Source organism: Podarcis muralis, chromosome 2 (genome assembly GCF_964188315.1).
Source record: "Podarcis muralis chromosome 2, rPodMur119.hap1.1, whole genome shotgun sequence".
Taxonomy (NCBI): Eukaryota; Metazoa; Chordata; class Lepidosauria; order Squamata; family Lacertidae; genus Podarcis; species Podarcis muralis.
In genome coordinates this window covers 109561541-109574462 of record NC_135656.1, presented here as the reverse complement: position 1 = coordinate 109574462, position 12922 = coordinate 109561541, and the positions used below count along the sequence as shown (strand labels likewise).

At 42.9% G+C, this 12922-nt stretch overlaps 1 protein-coding gene across 1 annotated transcript; it reads left to right on the top strand.

Annotated features, from left to right (window-relative positions):
- Nucleotides 1–463: 463 nt before the first annotated feature.
- Nucleotides 464–11179, top strand: LOC144326756 (vomeronasal type-2 receptor 26-like). Its single transcript, XM_077923539.1, has 6 exons — nucleotides 464–657; nucleotides 2169–2460; nucleotides 3182–4018; nucleotides 5916–6143; nucleotides 8539–8665; nucleotides 10275–11179. Exons 1-6 carry the CDS (start codon nucleotides 464–466, stop codon nucleotides 11177–11179), a joined length of 2583 nt encoding a protein of 860 aa, XP_077779665.1.
- The last annotated feature ends 1743 nt before the right edge of the window (nucleotides 11180–12922 follow it).

The following is a 12922-nucleotide window of genomic DNA, read 5'->3' as shown; positions in this document are numbered from 1 at the left end:
TGGGTGAACGTTTGCAAACATGTTTTCTCTTGCCACGCACCTGTGCATTTGCCTCAGAGAGAGCATGCAAAGAGGTGATTATACATCCCCTGCAATTATCAAAATCATTGTGATTGATTTGCGTCCCTGTGACCAGAATTCCACAGCATTTTTCCAGAGGTCACTTTTGAGCATTATCATTAAATAAAAATAATTCAAACCACAAATTATCAATCATTTCTTCCACCAGATTTGGAAGATATATATCTGGCTAATAAGGATGAAGACTTGGATAATCAGAGGTGGTCTGTGGGTCTGATGTTGGACTGCATCCCCATTAGCCTAGATAACAGACTTTGAAGTGAGACACAGGATGAGGCTTGTAGGCAGTTGTATTTCTTTCTTGGCAGATCTCTCGACAAATTTATTGGTATAATAAAGTCAATTGAAGGGGGGTGTCTGCTGTATGCTTGGACCTAAAATGATGCTGCCGCTGTTATTGTTTCATTTGCACTTTGGGTTAGTGATGAGTGTAGATGCAGATATCTCAAGCCTACGAATGTCTCCAAATAATTATTACAGACCAGGTGATTACTTCATTACTGGAGTTATACCGTTGAGGACAGCTATCTATCCAACACATGCTTTCACATCTGACCCTGTCCATGACTTCCTCCCGTAAGTGTTGCGAGCTTTTGGTTTTTCTCAGCTAGTTCTGGTCTCCCCTGCAGGATTCTAACATGAGCTGCAGACTCCCAGGTTCTCAATTTCAGAATATTTTTTGCAAGGTGCCTTGGGTAGCAACCAACTCACTCATAGCTATGAATGGCGGCTGCCCCAATGGTCCCAGTTTTCTGGGTACAGATGCAGTTTTCCAACACCTACTCTTGCCAAATCGCTTTCCCTTCTCTGCTGTTTGCTGAGATTTAGAAGAAGCTGCTTCAAAGTACTAGTCCATGTTTCTTGAGGTGCCCTTTTCCTTCAGGAACTCTTGAAAAGGGATGTGCTCAGTAGAACAGCATCTGCCTTGCCTGCAGAATGCCCCAGCTTCAGTCCCCAGCATCTCCTGGAGCTAGCCCTCTTGAAATCTAGGAGGGCAACTACGTCAGTGTTGATTATACTGAACTGGATGGAGTAATGCTCTGATTCAGTATACATCAGCTTCCTAACACCTGATGCTTTGTGAAGTCTATATTTGTGAACCCTAAATTTAGCTGCCACTCTAAATCAGTTTCCCCCCTGACTTGGTTAATTTTAACTGACTTTATGCTGCAACCCATTGTCCCACTGTTGTAGTATATAATGACTGAGAAAAAAGTGACTTTTTAAAAAGTCACTTTTCTGAGTATTATTATTATTATTATTATTATTATTATTATTATTATTATTATTTCTATACCACCCTATACCCAAAGGTCTCAGGGCAGTTCACATAAAATATCAAATACATAAACTCAAAACAAAACCAACAACCCAATAACACCCCCCCCCCCCAAAAAAAGAGCCAGCATTTTAAAATAGGGTATAGGATGCAGATCAAGTCAGGCAGGCCTGGTTGAAAAGGAACACTTTTGCCTGGCACCTAAAGGTGTATAGTGAAAAGAAATAAGTACCGGTAAATGTGAGGTAAAAGTGTATTTAACAGATAATGTACAATGAGAATGTTTGGAAGTCTTTTTTAGAATCTCAACTACTTTTTCTTCTTTTTTATTTTATTTTATTTTATTATTTTATTTTATTTCTTCTTTCTTTCTTTCTTTCTTTCTTTCTTTCTTTCTTTCTTTCTTTCTTTTTCATAAATTGTAGTATCATGTGTATTGTGAGGTATACAAAGTATCTTTGCTTCAGTTGCCACCATTTTCTTTTTTTTGTTACAAACAAAAACAACAGAGAGTGTTGTATAAATGTATATTTTTTAAAAGAATAAAGATTGAATTGGGGGGAAAGAAAGAAAGAAATAAACCCTAACCTAGCCAGGGCAGGGTTTTTCTCTTTCTTGCTATGAGACATCTACAAGACAAAGCTCAGGTCTGCTTCGTACATTTTTAAACTAGTGGAATAGAAAAGTTTGCAGGTCTTCCTTCCAAGTAGGTCACTCATAGTCACTGGCATTTTGGGGGGCTTGGGGGGAGAGCAGGACTGGAACATACCATTTTACCAGTTGATATGCCATTTGCTTTCCATTCCAGTGTACTGGAGACAAACTATCAGCACGTCCTGGCCATTCTGTTTGCCATTAAAGAGATCAATGAAAATCCTGAGCTCTTACCCAATATCACCCTTGGCTACAGCATCTATGAAAACTGCTTCAGCGTCAGGAGAGCCTATGAAGCCACCATAGACCTGTTCTCTACCAGACATTGGATGGTCCCTAATTTCAAGTGTGGGAGGCAAGGAAAACTCCTGGCTGTTATTCAAGGAGGGGACTTTGAAACCTTTTTCCAGATGGCAACCATGCTAGGTGTTTACAAGGTCCCTCAGGTATGGAGACAGGTTGCCAACCATGCCACACATGTATAGAGATACAAAGGGAGTCTTTTTCTCAGGGCCAGCTCCTTGGTTGAGAAATTCATTGGTATAGTATCCCCCTCCACAATAAGCTGTGGTACTGATGGGTTTAGCTGGTGGTGAGCAGCAATGGTGGTGCTACTGAGAACACCAGAATAGGTTGGTTGGAGCCAGCATTTAGATTTCCTGCAATCCCCTAGTTCAGCAGCACACTGCATTGTGCCTTGGGTATTTGGGGAAATTTAGGTGGAGACTGCTATTGGAATTTCCTACGATAATCCATATTGATAATGCATCAGGCCACTTCAGAGCACTACAGGAAATGTGAATCGTGCGAGGTTGGGAAAAGATGGGACGGGATGCAATTCTGCTCAAAATTCCTCCATCTTTGGCTGCTAATGGCAGTAGGAAGGGAATTATGATATGCATGGGGCCTGCAAAACAATGTTGCAATAGTGCTGGTGTGTGCAAATCATGAATAAGATTGTGGAAGTCAAATGTACAATGATTCAAAAGCAGGTTAATCAGTTGCCGCCACCCCAGGCTCACTTACCTGTGAGTAAGTCCAATCAAATTCCCCAGAACTTAGAGTGAGTAGATGTTTGGAACATTGCATTCTTCAGTGGAAACCATTCTTCGGCTAACAAATGTCCACATTATATTGAATGTTAAGCATTTATTGCTTTCCTTCTAGCTCACTTACGGTTTTGTCAACCATATTCTGAGTGATAACACCCAGTTCTCCTCTTCCTATTGGATGAGCCCCAAGGAAACTTCACAATACATGGGGATAGTTCAGTTGCTCCTGCACTTCAGGTGGATATGGGTCGGTCTATTTGCTCCAGATAATGATGGTGGAGATCACTTTGCGAGAACCATGAAGGTAGCATTCACTGAGAATGGCATCTGTGTAGCATTCACATACAAGATTCCAATAGTATATTCTATTAACATCCGTATTCCAAGAAGAGCGTTCAACAATTTCCGAGCACACATTATGCAGAGAAAAGCCAATGTGATCATTTATTATGGTGATTCTGACTCAATGTTTCTGTTGCCTCATGTCCTAAGCAGAACTGAAAGAAAATTCAGTGCTCCTATAGGGAAGGTTTGGATCTCCACAGCTCTGTGGGGCTTCACCTTAAGCACATCTTTTCAATACTGGGATGTCACATTCTTCCATGGAGCTTTGTCTTTTGTCATCCAAACAAACCAGCGGACAAAATCCCAGGGCCTTTTCTTGACTCAAAATGGGCATTTCCTGGATCTTATTTGGTCTGACACGTTTGACTGCTCTGATTCCGACCAGAGATGGTCACGGAAAACCTGGAAAAGATGCCTGGGGAGAGGAAAGCTGGAAAGCATTCCAACATCTTGGCTTGGGAACAGTATGTCTGCTGAGAGCTACAATGTGTACAATGCTGTGTACACTGCGGCACATGCTTTCCATGCTCTGATCACATCTGTGTCTAGCCGCATGATGACCACAGAAGAAGACAGACTGGATCTTCTGAACATAGAGGCATGGCAGGTGAGAAAGAGTGAGAGCCATTGAAATGAGAGCTGAAATGGTTAGCCCGTGTTTGTTGTTGTCATGCACCGTATTCTTCTGCTTGGGTTCTGGGAACCCTTTAAGCAGCGTGATGCTGCTCGCTGTCCCACTACTGAGGGGCTGCATTGTACTGAAAGGGCACATGTTTTGCATGCAGAAGGCGACAAGCTGAAAATTTGGATCCAGACAAGGATGTGATGGGAAAGAGATTTTGATCCACTGCCACTTAGAACCAGCAATATTGGACTAGAGATTGTAGGTGGCTTCAGTATGTGTGTTGTGTATATACATCCATATGTGTGAATGTGCATGTTGAGTATCTGAATGTGCATGTTGAGTGTGTGGTGCGAGAGTGTGTGGCGAGACTCTACCTTCCCAATCACTCACTTCTATTATGGACCTGCCTACCATTGGCATCTAGCTCCCGGAAAGTCAGTCACATTGCTGCCGACTCTTGAGCTACCTGAGCAAACACTCTGATCTGTGGCATAAGACACTTTGATCTATTGGGTTCAAATCCAATAGGCAGGTGTCAGGCTTCAGGGAATCGGCTTCCTCCCCCCTTTGGCAGTAGATAAGAAGAACAAAGGGAAAGGAGTCTTCTTACCAGTTAGAAACTTTAATGATCACAGCAAGAGAACAAACAATCCATTTCCTAGGAATGACGGTGCTCCCAATTAAGGGTTTCACTCACTTCCTCCCTAGTCACCCATGTCTCTACTGCAATTTGATGTTATTTTAAACAAATTTTATTAATTTTACACATTAATATTCAACACATTCATCATATAAAAGAAAAATAATAAAAGAATCAAAATCCCCCCATGTCTTCCCTCAACTTCCCCTTCTGGTTTTTTTAAATATTTGCTGCTTCTGCTTAATTTATTTTTCCTTATTTTTGTAATCTTTTAACTAAATGCTCTTATATTCTTATCATTTTTATACCATACCTTCTTTCAAGTTAGAACATCCATTTAATTAATTTACAGATTATTGTTTTTTAACCTTTACATTTGTTTTCTAAATTGTAAATGTTTACTCAAACCCTGCTAGTGAGTCAATTTCTTTACAATATTTCTGTAAATACAGCATGAATGGTTCCCAGTTTTTTTAAAAGGTCTCTATTGTCACTGTCTCTAAGTCTTCCTGTAAGTTTCGCCATTTCTGCATATTCCATAACTTTAACTTGCGTTTCTTTTATTGGTATCTTGTCATCTTTCCATTTCGGGGCTAGTAGAATCCTAGCCACCATTGTAGCATACGTAAATAACTTCTTTCGTTCTTTTGGCAGTTCCTGTCCTATAATACTTAACAAAAAAGCATCTGGCATTTTAACAAAAGTTATCTTGAACATCTTTTTCAATTCATTATAAATCATTTCCCAATAATCTTTAATTTTGGGTGGAGATGTTCACAAAAAACGCTCAACAACTTTGTCTAGATTTTCAGTTTGGGGAATATGGCAACCCTACCTGCAGGGAGATTTGGCCAAATGACCTGCTCCCAGTGGAGGCTGGCAGGAAAGAGGCAAGGACAAAACAGGGAAAGAAACAGAAGGAAACCACCTTTGTAGATTAGTAGTTTGGGTCAGAGCATTCAAACCTCTTGCTATGTATTTGTTTCGTTTATCTTGGCACATTAACTGTGCATTGAGGCAGATAGTCATGGTGGTTGGACATGAACTACCACAAGAAAGAACAAGACCCAAGTTTTGAATTACACACGCTTCAGAAAATCCCCTCATCCAATGTTTCCTACAGAGTTTGGACTTCCAAATAGTTAATTGCACTGGGATGCTTCATGGCAAGTGATTCATAAATGAAAAGAAATAAATAAAACAGTTTAATTACCCATCTTGAAATTATTACTCCTCTAGCTTCACCCTTTTTTGAGAAGCACCCACTTCAACAGTACGACCATGGATGAAGTGTATTTTGATGAAGATAGGGAGCTGGTAGCTGACTGTGATATTGTGAATTTGGTCACGTTTCCTAACGAAACCGCCATAAGAGTGAAAGTGGGGACGCTGAAGACCCAAGCCTCCTCAGGCCCAAAGCTGACTATTCATGAGGAGACCATTGTGTGGCCCAGCTGGTTTAATAAGGTGGGGAATGTACTCGCATTTTACAAGCTGGTGTAATGTAGTAGCTAAGTGTGGACCCTGTGAACTGAAGCCTCTCCAGATAACATTCATCCTTTTATCCCTTATTGATCCATGAGATCCTTACAATCTGTGAGAAAGTTTCTCCTGTGAGTTCCAAAGATGTCAGAAACCTGCTCTGGAGCCGGACTTTGAATGGGGCTATCCTTGTGGAATGGCGTTCCTGTCAAGCTGTGCATTTTCTGGAAGCAATTTAAGACATTTTGGTTCTGACAGGCTTTCCCAGATGACAAATTGGTCTTTGCCATGAGTCTGTATTGTTTTAGCTTTGTTTTAAATACATTGGCTGCTTTAATTGCACAGCACCTTGAGATGATTCTCTAGAACAGTGATTCCCAGCCTTGGGTCTCCAGCTGTTTTTGGACTACAACTCCCATCACCCCTAGCTAGCAGGACCAGTAGTCAGGGATGATGGGAGTTGTAGTCCAAAAGCAGCTGGAGACCCAAGGTTGGGAAACATGGCTCTAGAAGGTGATTAATAAATTAATCAGAAAAATTAACAATAATAAGAAAAATAACAACGAACTCTGACAGTGGTCTCATTCAAATCACTGTCTCTCAGCCTCTCATTTTGCAATATAGGGGTGAAAATACTGTGTCATAAGTTCTGCATATAAGATTAGAAGAACCACTTTACATCATCTTGAACATTAGCAAATAAATTGCCAGCTAAGATTTTGTAGACTAGAGTCCACCTAAACTTGTAACACTCTGGGGGAAGTGCTCTGACAGTGCCAGGTCTACTATTGGGCAAAATGAGACAGTTGCCCCATTCACTGGGTGCTAACAAGTACAGGGTGGTGTTGAGGCGATGGAGGAAAGAGCTATGTGTTCCACAGTGCTCTGGGCTACTCTTTTGCCCTCAGGTGTGGGGGAAGATGCTGTCCCACAACAAACAATGAGGCAAAATTCAGCTGCCAGTCCAGCATGTGTCATGGAGTGGAGCAAGTTTGTTCCATCAATGGATGCTGGCCATGATAATGATGTTGTGCCTCCATGGTTGGAAGAGGCAACAGTGCTTCTGGGTATCTGTTGCTGGAAGCTACAGGAGGGAAAGATGCTCTTGTGCTTAGGTCCTGCTTGCTGGCTTTCCACAGGCATCTGGTTGGCCTCTTTGGGAAGAAGGTATTGGTGTTTCGCAACTGTGACCTGTTGCAGGATCTTAGCCAGACCCAGTTGAATATAGCAGACCATATGCAGCCTTCCAGAAGGAATCAGCTGCAGGCAGGAAGGATGAAGCAGGAACAAGACGCTGCTACTAGTAACATGGTTACTTAGAGGTGTTTATTATTTACAGCAGACTACAAGTTACTACAGTGGTGCCCCGCAAGACGAATGCCTCGCAAGACGGAAAACCCACTAGACGAAAGGGTTTTCCGTTTTGGAGGTGCTTTGCAAAACGAATTTCCTATGGGCTTGCTTCGCAAGACGAAAATGTCTTGTGAGTTCCTGCAGGTTTTTTTCCTCCCCCCCCCCTTTTCCCCAAGCCGCTAAGCCGCTTAACAGCTGATCCACTAAGCCGCTTAGCAGCTGATCCGCTAAGCCGCTTAGCAGTTGATCCGCTAAGCCGCTAAGCCACTTATCAGCTGATCCGCTAAGCCGCTTATCAGCTGATCCGCTAAGCCGCTTAACAGCTGATCGCTAAGCCGCTTATCAGCTGATCTGCTAAGCCGCTTAACAGCTGATCCGCTAAGCCGCTTATCAGCTGATCCGCTAAGCCGCTTATCAGCTGATCCGCTAAGCCCGCTAAGCCGCTAATAGCGCTAATCCACTAAGCCGCTAATGGGCTTGCTTCGCAAGACGAAAAAACCGCAAGACGAAGAGACTCGCGGAACGGATTCTTTTCGTCTTGCGAGGCACCACTGTATATACAAGATACAGACATGGATCTTAAACTCTCTCTCTTAACAAACTCCAAACGACTCACAGAACACCACACTGACCGACCAACCAACAATCCAGCCAAGGAAGGACATGAGTCATCATGCCTAAGTGGTGACCTCAACCAATACAGAGTTGCATCCAAGGTCCTATATCTCTAGGCAGAATAACTGCCTCTGCTCAGTCTCCTTGGCCTTTGGCCAACTCTTAATTGCCTCTGTGGGAAGCTGCATGTAGACAAAATCCCAACAGAAGGATGCTGCAGCAGATGGGCCATTGACCTGATCCTGCATGCTGTTCTTGTATTCTTATGTCCAGTTCTTCATGACAGCAAAATGGCTTGGACAGGCCTTGTTCTTGTTACACAAGACACAGGCCAATCAGAATAGGATGATTTATTCTCTACAGACAAAGCAGAACCTCCTCAAACACTCTTTGTTTTCTTGATTCCCTTCAGACCAAGCCTTGTTCTACTTGTACAGAAAGTTGCCAGCCTGGGTCCCACAAGGTGGTGCCAGAAACAAAGCCCGTTTGCTGCTATAAATGTGTCCCATGCATGGAAGGAACCATTTCTACTCACACAGGTAAACGGCTTTGAGGGAGCAGCAGCTTCATTGTTGAACGCAGTAATGCTAGGCCTGAAAAGAAATGTTTGCCAAGGAGAATCATAGAATTGTACAACAGTCGTCTTTGCAAAATCCAGATCCAGAATTTCAAGATGCAGATTTCCACAGAACAGTTACCTTTTAAATTTCAGTTCTGGTGAAACAGTTTCAGGGCAATCATCTGTCGGATGCACTGCTAGGAGTAGAGACCCAAATGGGCTCAAGTTCAGCCTTATTCCTCTACTAAGTGCTTGCAGGGAACCTTTGCTAAACCACCACTTTTAGTCATCCGACATCCTGAAACCATCTTGGCTTTGAGGCCTGGAAGACCTTCTCCCTGCCTTGCAGGCCTTTTCCCGCCTGGCCGGGCTTGGACTGACTCCAGCTACAAAAGCCAAGGCTGCTGAACAGGCTCTAGGGTTGAGGTATCACTTGCTGCCATCATTGATATCAATTTCTTGTGTCTTTATTTTTAGATCTTACTATGATTTAATGTGGAAATTGTTCAGATTGCTTGGGTACATTTATTGTTAATGACTATCTTTCTGACCATTTGAAATTATCTGATGTGCTACATGTTGAAAGCTGCCTTGATCATGGTTTTAACTATGGAAAGGCAGCATACACATAAAATGATGTGTATATTTATGAGTTGACCACGATGCATGGTACTCAGTTTGGAAAGATGCCTCAGTCATTTCTCATAACCGAATCTCTTGTCCCAACCCCATCATGCTTTTCCCTTGAGTTGTGGTGCACCACTGCTACCCACAATATTGCAATGGTATAAGGGCCTGGCTTATTGTACTATTTAACTTCCACAACAAGGTGCATCACAGGACCGGGCTGTCAAAACATATGGTTCAAGTAGTCCTTTTTTCAGCTCTGAAATAATAATAATAATGATGATGATGATGATGATGATGATGATAATAATAATAATAATAATAATAATAATAATAATAATAATAATAATTTATTATTTATACCTCGCCCATCTGGCTGGGTTTCCCCAGCTACTCTGCAGCATATGTCTTGACCGTATCCAGCTCAACACCATTCCATTATCTGATAAGTACCGTATTTTTTGCTCTATAAGACTCACTTTTTCCCTCCTCACTTTTTCCCTCCTAAAAAGTAAGGGGAAATGTTTGTGCGTCATATGGAGTGAATGCAGGCTGTGCAGCTATCCCAGAAGCCAGAACAGGAAGAGGGATCACTGCTTTTGCTGAGCAGCGATCCCTCTTGCTGTTCTGGCTTCTGAGATTCAGAATTTTTTTTTTCTTTTTTTCCTCCTCCAAAAACCAGGTGCGTCTTATGGTCTGGTGCGTCTTATAGAGTGAAAAATACAGTAACTATTTTCCCTGCACTTCAGCTATGATCTTATGACTCCTGATTCCTGATTCCCTAGATTTGACAGGCTCCAGAAAACTGATTTCATGCTGTATCCGTGAGAAAGGTTCATTAGGAGAGAGAGAGAATGTTGAATATAACTATTACAAAAAGAAAATGCTACATTTTGTAAGAAATGTTTTAACAAGGAAAATATTTGATGTTTGGGTATTGAAATATTTTTTCTTTCTTTCAGATGCAGATCACTGCCTTGCGTGTCTAGAAGATCAGTACTCAAACAATGAGAGGGATGAGTGCTTCCCCAAGACTATAGTCTTCCTCTCCTATGAAGAACCACTGGGGATTACCTTGGCTTTCTTTGCGCTACTCATGTGTCTAGCCACAGGTTTCATTTTGGGCATCTTCATTAAGTACCAAAGCACTCCACTTGTTAAAGCCAACAATCGAAACCTCACCTATACCCTCCTCGTTTCTCTCCTGCTTTCCTTTTTGTCCTCCTTTCTATTCATCGGCCAGCCTCAAAAGGTCACCTGCCTTCTCCGCCAAACCATCTTCAGCATCATCTTCTCAGTCGCCATCTCTTCTGTGCTGGCAAAAACTATAACTGTGGTTTTGGCATTCATGGCCACAAAACCAGGGAACAGCATCAGGAAGTGGGTGGGAAAGAGTTTGGCAAATGGTATTGTCCTCTTTGGTTCTGCCTTTCAGTTTGGCATCTGCATTGCCTGGATTGGAATATATCCCCCCTTCCCAGAACTGGACATGGATTCCCAAGTCACACAGACAATTCTGCAATGCAATGAAGGGTCCATCACTATGTTTTACTCTGCCCTTGGCTACATGGGCCTTCTGGCTGCCATCTCTTTTACTGTGGCTTTCTTCGCCAGGAAGCTCCCTGGCGGTTTCAACGAAGCCAAGTTTATCACCTTCAGCATGCTGGTGTTTTGCAGTGTTTGGGTCTCCTTTGTGCCAACTTACTTGAGCACCAAGGGGAAATACATGGTGGCTGTGCAGATCTTCTCCATCTTGGCTTCCAGTGGTGGGCTCCTGGGTTGCATCTTCCTTCCCAAATGCTACATCATTGTCCTCAGGCCTGATTTGAATACAAAAGAGCACCTGATGTTGAAAAACAAAGAGTAAGGTTGAGGTAAAGCAAGGGGGGAACGAAACCCTCTCAAAGACTGGGGTGTGAAAACGCTCAGATAGATGGTTAACTTTTTTACATACTCACATGGGGAGCCAACCCCCGCCCAACCCAGCATACGAAATGCTACATTACCAAAGCAGACAGCAGATGGCTCGCTGATTTCTGCTAAGCTGATTTATTATTTTAGTGAGGTATAGGTGGGTGGTTGGGATCCTAACCACCTTGTATAAACTGAAGTAGATAAGTAACAATCTTACCTGAAAGCGCTACAATTTATAGTTCAAATACTTTTCTTCTTCCACATCATATTGAATTACAGATTTCAGGCTTCCAGGCACCAACTGAGGTAAATTAGTTAAATGTCTTTTCCTTAAAGATGCACACTGTGTTAAGATCGACACTGCCATCTGCAGGAAATACATTAAACTGTCTGCTTTTTCATCAATAAAATGCAGTCATACCTCGGGTTACAGACGCTTTAGGTTGTGGTTTTTTCTGGTTGCAGGCTGCTGAAACCCGGAAGTACTGGAACGGGTTACTTCCGGGTTTCAGTGGTCGCGCATGCGCAGAAGCGCCAAATTGCAACCCACGCGTGCACAAACACGCCACTGTGGGTTGCAGATGCGGCGTGTTGCGAATGTGCATCCTGCATGGATCATGTTCGCAACCCAAGTGTCCACTGTATTTGGAATGCAACTGCAAAAGAGACACACAATGCTCTCAAGCGGTGCCTAAAGTATGACATAAAAGGAAGTGGGGTGATTTCAAAGAGTAAGTGGGGGGAAGAAATGCCTCCCGCAGTTTGGTCAAACTCATGTTTCAAGAACACTGTCCAACCATCTCGTCCTCTGTCGTCCCCTTCTTCTTGTGCCCTCCATCTCTCCCAACATCAGGGTCTTTTCCAGGGAGTCTGCTCTTCTCATGAGGTGGCCAAAGTATTGGAGCCTCAGCTTCATGATCTGTCCTTCCAGTGAGCACTCAGGACTGATTTCCTTCAGAATGGATAGGTTTGATCTTCTTGCAGTCCATGGAACTCTCAAGAGTCTCCTCCAGCACCATAATTCAAAAGCATCAATTATTCGGCGATCAGCCTTCTTTATGGTCCAGCTCTCACTTGTCTACATCACTACTGCAATTTGCTATATGTGAGGCTGCCTTTGAAGATGGTTCAGAAATGGATGCTGGTGCAAAATTCAATTGCCAGATGTCAGGAGTCCAGGTCCCGGCTTGATAACAAAGTAAGCGTAGGTAATTAAAAAGGACAATTTATTGCAAAAACAAACAGATAGCTCTGGACGGCTCTGACAAAGCCGCCAACATTATCACTCAACATGACTCTTCTGAAGACTCCTTCCGGTTCCTACAGAATATATTGAACCTTAAGTCTCTTGTTTTGCTTCCTGTCCAACAGCCCTCCCATTCACCAACTCTTCGGACTTATTGGATCAGCTCCAATCTCTTCCTGTTCTGCAAGACTGTCTCTGTGTCTGTATATACCTGTTTGAGCATCCTGAAAGCTTTGGCTGTGTTCCAGCCCACTCTCAATTGTTCCCTTGGCAACCAGCCATCCAAGGTCAGAGGGAATCAATGCTGGCAGCTCTGGCCTATGCTCAGCTTGTGTCAAATCTAAACCTCTCTGTTCCTGCCCGTATTCTGCAGCTGGCTGTAAAGTTCCACTTGGAGCTAGCTCATTCCTGACACCAAGTTGTTGACTTGGGCAGGGCAGTCTGAACATA

What these genes read in the sequence shown, in the direction of transcription:
- LOC144326756 (XM_077923539.1), top strand. Translation starts at nt 464, where the DNA reads ATGCTGCCGCTGTTATTGTTTCATTTGCACTTTGGGTTAGTGATGAGT. An exon ending in CCTGTCCATGACTTCCTCCC is followed by an intron (nt 658 to 2,168) that starts GTAAGTGTTGCG and finishes TTTCCATTCCAG; the next exon opens with TGTACTGGAGACAAACTATC. An exon ending in GGCCCAGCTGGTTTAATAAG is followed by an intron (nt 6,144 to 8,538) that starts GTGGGGAATGTA and finishes GATTCCCTTCAG; the next exon opens with ACCAAGCCTTGTTCTACTTG.